The sequence below is a fragment of the Protopterus annectens genome, chromosome 4.part1 (genome assembly GCF_019279795.1).
Source record: "Protopterus annectens isolate FY-2018-M chromosome 4.part1, PAN1.0, whole genome shotgun sequence".
In the NCBI taxonomy this organism is placed as follows: Eukaryota; Metazoa; Chordata; order Ceratodontiformes; family Protopteridae; genus Protopterus; species Protopterus annectens.
The window spans coordinates 653,902,918-653,911,212 of record NC_056734.1 but is presented as its reverse complement, the minus strand read 5'-3'; the positions used below and the strand labels follow the sequence as shown (position 1 = coordinate 653,911,212).

At 38.5% G+C, this 8,295-nt stretch overlaps 1 protein-coding gene across 1 annotated transcript in view; it reads left to right on the top strand.

Annotated features, from left to right (window-relative positions):
- Positions 1 to 4,240: 4,240 nt before the first annotated feature.
- LOC122801270 (extracellular calcium-sensing receptor-like) overlaps positions 4,241 to 8,295 on the top strand; it is a 151,523-nt gene continuing 147,468 nt past the window's right edge. Inside the window, exon 1 of the mRNA XM_044070820.1 lies at positions 4,241 to 4,426. Coding sequence (XP_043926755.1) covers positions 4,241 to 4,426 — 186 coding nt within the window. The remainder of the gene's footprint in view (positions 4,427 to 8,295) is intronic.

The following is an 8,295-nucleotide window of genomic DNA, read 5'->3' as shown; positions in this document are numbered from 1 at the left end:
TGAACAGGAATGTTGCCCTAGGGTTCCATTTATACAGTATGCATTCTGTAATTCAGAAACATACATCAGTTTACAGTCACTGGAATATGACTAAACTCTGCCTATGCAAATAGTGCCTCCTTATTTTTGTGTGGCAACCATGTAAATTAACTTTAAGTTATTTAGAAGAGAATGCTTCATTGACTTTATTAGCACCACTAATGTAATTTTAAAATGATGTCCAGATTGAGCTCATTGAGACTGCATTGATGGCTTCACCATCGATACAAGTCAGTTTCTGAATATTGCCTACCCTTCCCTTCATCTCTCTAGCCATATATCTACCTTTCTATTATAATCTGTTTTTTGCTGTTATGGCTGGTGATTTCTGGTCTGCCACTTCTGCATGGCCTGCTCGAGTTCAATAACTCCTGATACTGTTCTGTACTGCTACAATGAGGCATTCTTCCACACATGCCCTTCCTTTTTCTTAAGAAAGAATAAAACTGCCATGATTCATGTGTGAGGCCAGACTATAGACAGGCAGTGAAGCTGCTGCCACACAGTATCATATATAGAATGTACACTCAGTTATTCACCAAATTCAGCATAAGAAAGAGTGATAAATAAGTGAGGGAGCACAGAAGAATGTGTTGTGCTCAGAACAAAAACCTTGTCTATTGAACAGGTTACTTTTAACTGTGCCTCAAAATATACTTAAATATGTATTTCCAGTAATTGGTATCATACTGCAAGCCTGTATTTTTATGTATTTCTTCAATGTGTCTCTTCCCACAAAAAGCATACTTATGCATCCAATGATGCAAATGAAGTGAAATACTACAATATCATTATATCACAACAAAAGTCCACATTGTAGAAGAACAAGAGTCATGCAACAAAATACACCACATTGAACAAAGGTCTTACTTAACATGTATGATATGAAGTTTTCTTTCTGCTGAGCAGGGGAAGTGGTCATCTCAGGATGCTCATTATGTCTAAGCCTAATTCAACACAGTACTAAATAATAATTTATTCAACTCCATAGTGCTTTTTGTAGGCAAAGCCAAATTGATAAACCTACTGTCATTGCAAAATCAACTCCGCTGAACCTCATTGTGTTACTGCTCAGTGTCAGGAGCCTATAAAAAGAACTACACACCTTCAAGCCCTCCTCACACTTGAGAATATAGACATTGTGCAGTTAGTGAGACTTGGTTTAAAGTGGCAGATAGTACCCTGACAGAACAAGGTTTCAGTACTTTTAGATTGGTAGCTGCACAGAAAAGTGCCAAATGAGGAGTTGTCTCAGTACACATCAATGACAGGAGTACCTCTAAGGTGGTCATACAGGATGATGTGCTGGAGTTCCTCGACATGCAGGTCACAGTAGACAAAATCCTGTACCATATCCTAGCCAGTGAGAGGCCACCTTCAATGCCCCAAGAAGCTACTGGAGAAACTTATCATCCAACCTAACATCTTACCCATCGGAGACTTTCAATTACCCCTCTGTAGATTGGGAATCCTACACTGCCTCAAATCTACAGGCACAGAGATTCCTGGACTTTGTAAATGCAAACATCTTTAACCAAATAGTGAATACACCCAGTACAGGCTCCAACATACTGGAACTCGTGCTTACAAATTTTGGAGAATGCTGACACCCCCCCCCCCCCCATGTTTCATCCTACCTGTAAGGTCAAAGCATTAAGCCATCTTCTTCAAAATCAAAATCAACTCTATAATTCCATTAAAACCAATAACATTTACCTTTTATTAAATGATGGACTGACAAAATTCATTGCCCCTTCAAACTTAGATAACACAGCAGCTTATGCGAATTGCTCTCAGAAACGTTGTACAGCCATGCCATTGGTAGTATAGAAGCTGCTATAGCTACCAGAAGTAAGCCTAGGGCTAGCCCGAGAATTAAACCACCCTAGTAGCATCCCAAATTAAACAAAATATACAACAAAAAGAAAAAATATGGCAAAAATCAGAAGTAATTCACATAAAAATAGAAATTATCTCATCAAAGTAAAAAGGCAACTATGAGGGCTAATTAGTTCAAGCAAAGCCAACTTTCAGATTTACATAGCCTCCCAGGTGAAAGATAACCATAAGATCTTCTACAGCTATGTCAGAAATCTCAAGGGCAGCACACAGAAATGTGCTGAACTGGTTGTTAATGGTACCACATTCACTGAGCCTGGTGATATAGCAAACCTGTTAGCAGACAAATTCAGTTGCAACTCTACCCACTCTCACCCCCAACCATCCCCTAAAAATACCCTCAAACATAACCACTCCAGCTATAATTAGGACGCATGTACTGACTGCACTCACTAAAGCCAAGAACACGACTTCAATGAGCCCTGATAACATCCCAGGTTACTTCCTGAATAGTCTACAATATGACCTTTCATGACCCCTGCAATTATTATTAAACTATATTCTTAAAACAGGCTTTGTGCTACTTGAATAAGGGACTACAATGGTTATCCCCCTTCATAAGAGAAGACCTTCAACAGATCCTGAAAACTGCAGACCCACTAGTCTGACTAGTCTTATTGGGAAAGCTATGGAAAGAATTATCATGGAAATTATCAACAAGGACACAGGAGACCTCCAGACACCGAATCCATTTAACAAAGGTACTGTTACAACAACTATATCTTTTAATATTGAAAAAGAGTTTGATGAATTTAAAACAAAGTTGTATTCATATAGAAATAATCAGTTGGAAATTGACTATTTGTCTGAATGTGTGCATTTGAAGCGCATACCCAAAGGGCTGCGCTTTTTTAAATTCCCGAATAATGCCCAGCCAGGGACTATATATTATAGTAAGCTCTGTGATCATTTTGACAGAGCTGGGCTTGAAATGCTGCAACTTATGATCTCAGAATACGAGGTCAAAGCAAAAACATTATTGGATTAATTAAACGCACTTAATGAAGCAGTGACTGTTGACAGTAACTTTCCAGCAATCAAGCATGACTATGAAAGAGTATTTAATGAAGTTGACCAGTTTTGCACTAAAGTCATTAATAGAAAAATGCGGAAGCTGGAAAGAGACCTAATAGAATACAGAGATGGACTTGCTTATCCATCTGTCAACAGGTTTAGACCTGAACATGGTAACGCAGCTGTTAACTATAATGGAGGAGGGGAAGTCTTCGTTAATGCAACAGGGGACCCCCCTCGCAGAAGTGAGAGACTTGCAGAGAAGGGGAGAAAAACCTCTCACCAGGATTTTCATCAACACCCCGGGAGAACCGGGGGGTGGGGACCAAGACAACAAAAGTTTCCAGGTGCATGGAGCGGCAAGTAGCATTGGCTCCTTGCATGGCTCTTTTTGACAACACAGTACACATTCCCATTGATGGTTGTGTGGACACAACTTTCCGTGATACTATTTTTGATGAAACCACTACAGGCACATGTCATGTACTTACAAGAAATGATTTCACCATTTATAATTACACGGATTTTGTGGTGGACAGTACTGATTTTGATGTTTTTACTCGTGGGTTTCATTTTGTTCCTAGCAAAGCTTGTGACTTACCATCTATTTTGCTAGAGCTTAAGCTTTTTAATAGAAGTCTTAATTTATTGCATTTTTTTAAGGACAAACCACGCGTCAATACAGTGTTAAGTAGAGCCAGTACTTACAACCCCCCACCACATCCAGTAGTTAAAGTTTTTGAAGACTTAGTTGAGCATGACTTTAGAAACCTTCCAATTAAAGAGACCAACAAGAAGAATGACAATATTGATCCTGTTGAGCTTGAATTTGTTGGGCTTTTAAGAAAGGACGGTATTAGGATCATGAAGCCGGGTAAGGGTGGGGGTGTTGTACTCATGTACGACTCAAGTTACGAAACCCACATGCATATTATGTTGCAAGATGACGAGCAGTATGTCATGACCTCTCGGAATGAGTATAACATAGCTGTTTCCAAAATAAAATTCTTGCTTTCTGACTATTTATTACAAGGGGCTATAAATGAAAGGCTATACAACTATCTATACGTGAATAAACCCAGAATACCGGTAGTGTTTGGAATCCCCAAGATTCACAAAGGTATTGACCCTCTGTTGTTTAGGCCAATAGTAGCAGGTGCAGGAGGGGTAACTGAGCCTTTGGGCAAGTTTATAGACCACATAACGAAAAAGCTTTTACCACGTCTGTAGGGATTCATGGGACTTTTTGAGAAGCATCCCCATGACAGAATTTTCACCTGATTTACTCATGGTCACCATCAACATTAAAGATCTTTTTCCCAGCATCCCACACGATGTTGGTCTTGACTGGTTTGGAGACTTTTTTAGCACTGAGACGAGTTTAGGTAACAACTTGACCAACTTGGTAGTGGAACTAATGAGTTGGTTCTTGACAACAACTTCATTTTCCACAATGGTGAAATATTTAAACAGCGTAAAGGAGTGGCCATAGGCGCCTCCTGCGCCACCATCTATGCCAATGTAGTACTCCATAGATGGGAACGGAGGTTCATTTTTGTTTCACCTTGGGAACAGCATTTACTGTATTACCGCAGATACCTGGATGACATCTGTATTCTTTGGGGAGGAACGTATGAAGATCTTACCGTTTTTTTAACCTACATTAACACCACTACTAGTTTTCTTCATTTTACACATTCTGTTAGTGACACTGCACTTCACTATTTGGATGTTACTCTTTATAAAGATTTTAAAACTCAGGGGTTTCAATCAAAAATTTACAGGAAGCCCACTTTTTCCAATTCGTTACTGCACTATAAAAGTTTGCACCCATTTTTCCAGAAAAAAGGAATAGTCAAGGGTCAATTGATCAGGGCCTCCCGGATGTGCAGTGCTTTGGACGACTTTAACAATGAAGTCAACACACTGCACTCCATGTTTTTGGAACATGGTTACCCCCACAATTTACTTAAAACATTGACAGTGGACGTAATGGCGTTAAGGGATTCCTCTTACGCCCCTCTTCTTGGCCAAAGTTTGTCCACACCAAGTTCTTTGTCAACATCTGTTGTACAACACACAGGGAAAGAATTTGTCTACACATATTGCAACAATGCTCTTGAGATTGAGACTGTAATTTCAAAATACTGGTCATTTTTGGCATTGCGTGACGATTTTAAACACTCTCTTCCTACTAAACCAAGATTTATTAGGAAAAGGGGCACAAACTTTAAAGAGCTTTTTGAAAAGAGACTACATTTCAAAAGCAAACAACAGATGCAGACAGGGACTCATAAATGTGGGTCCTGTGGTCAGTGTTATGCAATTTTGGACAAACCCTTCTTATACCTTGAGTCTAGGAAACTCAAGCTCCAACCGCATGGTCACTTTTCTTGTGGCTCCAAGGGGGTGGTATATCTAGGCTTCAGTGCAATCTGCTCAAGCTTTTATGTAGGGAAAACACAGAGGGAGTTTAGGAGAAGGCTCTACGAGCACTTTTATGATATAGAAAAAAGGAAGGAAATTAATGCGTTTTTTAAGCATTCCCTCACTTGCCCTAATTTAAATTTAAAATTTATGGTGCTTGAACAGGTTCCCCTTGATCCCAGGGGTGGTGATTGGGAAGCCACCTTGGAGTACAGGGAACTTATATGGCAGCTGAGGCTTGATGCAGGAAAACCTCCTGGTCTCAATGATAACATCAGTATCAGTTCTGTATTAAGGTTAAGAAGGGCAAGACTATAAGGTTTGTCATATAATTTTTTTTTTTTTTTTTTTGTGCCTAAGGTCTCATTTAATATGACAGTTTAATGAAACTTTGTGTAGATAGGTTAGTTGTTATGCACCTGGAACTAGCGAAGACTTCTTTAGAAAATCCTTTAAGCATCACTATTGTGTACATATTTTTAAGCACACTTATTGTTGTTTTTATGTATTGCTTTTTAGCGACTAGCACTTTTGGCATTTAAATTAAGTTAATAATTTTATTCTTGGTAATTTGGTTGATTTGCTATATGAAATATTATTTGCCACTTGATGCATTTTACTGATGTCAGTTGTCTTTAGAGCAACATGAAGTTTAAAACATGTGCTATCTTTTTAACATTTTAATGACTGCATTAATTATTCAATTTACCTGAGCACTATTTAAACAAAGGTTTGATAGCAACTCATTGTTTTCCACTTGATAAAGCCTGGAATATCCAGGCAAAAGCGCTTGTGTTGATATTTGTTTTACCCAGTCGTCTGCTTTTAAATAAATTACGTTGGTATTTGGAGGCTTGAAAAAGTGTTGGTACTTGCTTTATCTAGGTGTTTGCTTTTCAACAAATTATGACCGTATTTGGAGGCTTGAATAAGCACTTTTTACCTTCTGCCGAGTTGCCTGGGACTCATTCGCTAGCTGGTTTTGTTCGTTTTTCTTATTTTATTAGTCTAAAATATGACCTTTCATGACCCCTGCAATTATTATTAAACTATATTCTTAAAACAGGCTTTGTGCTACTTGAATAAGGGACTACAATGGTTATCCCCCTTCATAAGAGAAGACCTTCAACAGATCCTGAAAACCGCAGACCCATTAGTCTGACTAGTCTTATTGGGAAAGCTATGGAAAGAATTATCATGGAAATTATCAACAAGGACACAGGAGACCTCCAGACACCGAATCCATCCCAGTTTGGATTTGGCAAAGGAAGGTGATGCCCAATGAATCTTGTGGACTTCTTTGAAAAGGTCACTAAGGCAATGGATGAGGGGAACATGGTGTATACTGCCTACCTAAATTTGGCTAAAGTATTTAATACATTTCACCACTCGGGCATTGTCAACAAACTTATGGAACTAGGTATAAATCCCTTATAACATGCTGGATAGCTAGTTGATTCATTGGTATGACCCAGGAGGTTAGAATTAGTGAGACCACCTCCACAATGAGTCTGGTCACCAGTGGACTCCAGGCCTCTGTGCTGGGCTCACTGCTCTTTAGCATCTAATTCTTGGATGTCAAATAATGGGGAATGTACTGGATTTGAATTTAGTGTTTTGACAAAACCATTGGGACAAGGGGAAGCTAATATGAATTTTCAGACTAAATTATTATATATGGAATCTAAATTTATTATTAATTATAGAACTTTATTTCCCAACGGAATGAATCTAGAGATTTAATAAGTATTATAAAGTTATGAAAACATTTTGCACTGTATTCAATATTTGTATAATAATGAATTTTGTATGTTTTGGAACTAAGTTGAAAATGTATCACTTATTCTATTATTGATTAATTGTTTAATTAGGTGATTTATTAGGGTGTGTATAAATACTGGTTGATGTAAAGTGATGTTATTCCATGTGAAGGCGAAGGCCGAGGTACCAGAATTTCCAGTAAAGAAAAGTAAAATCCAGTTTGGCTGCTTCCATTTTTTCGTGTTTTTTCTTCTTGGATGTCAAAACCAATGTCAAAGGCTTATGGCTGACTATGTTTGCGGATGACTGCAAACTGGAAGCAGTCCTTGAATCCCCCCAAGATGACAACACCCTTCAGGAAGATCAAATAAAGATAACACTTGATGCCAAAGGCATGGTTTAAAACACAGTACCAAGAAATGCATTACAGTACCTTTTAGGAAGTCTATCACCCCAGGTAACTACAGTACATCTTCAATAAAACATCCTTAAAAGTTGATTCACCAGTCAAGGATATAGGAACTTATGAAAACAGTAACCTAGCCTTCGACTAGCATGTGTCCAAGGTAGCAGGAAGACCCATCAATCTTGTTTAAATTATAAGCAAGGTATGGCATCTAGGTCCAGAGAAGTCATCGTACCACCATACCTGACCAGACACATGCAGCAACTGGAACATTCACAAAGGTTCCTTTAAAAAAAATACAAGGAGTAAGCACAATGTCCTTTGCTGATCACCTCAAATCCCTGTCTCTTTACTCAGTATCCTGCAGGCTTCTGAGAGTTGATCTTTGCTTGGCATACAGGGTAATCCTGGACCCTGTTTGGATGAATTTTTTGCACATCTACAAAACAAACAGCATCAGAAGTATTAGATTAAAAGACCTACATTTTGTTTGCAACATAAATAGGACATGCTAGGGAGACAGATTATGTTTCTCAGAGAATTTCCATTCTCTGGAACAGGCTTCACATCCACTTAAAGCAAAATACCTCCCTATCTTTTTTTAAGCATAATTTGGAGCAATGGATGAGTAATCAGAAATTCACCCCGGTCTGTCTCCTATGTCTCTGATAGACAGAGGTAGTCAGTAAATCACCACCTATATAAATAAAATTTGTGGGTCACATTTTGGTTGCATACCTTGGGATATA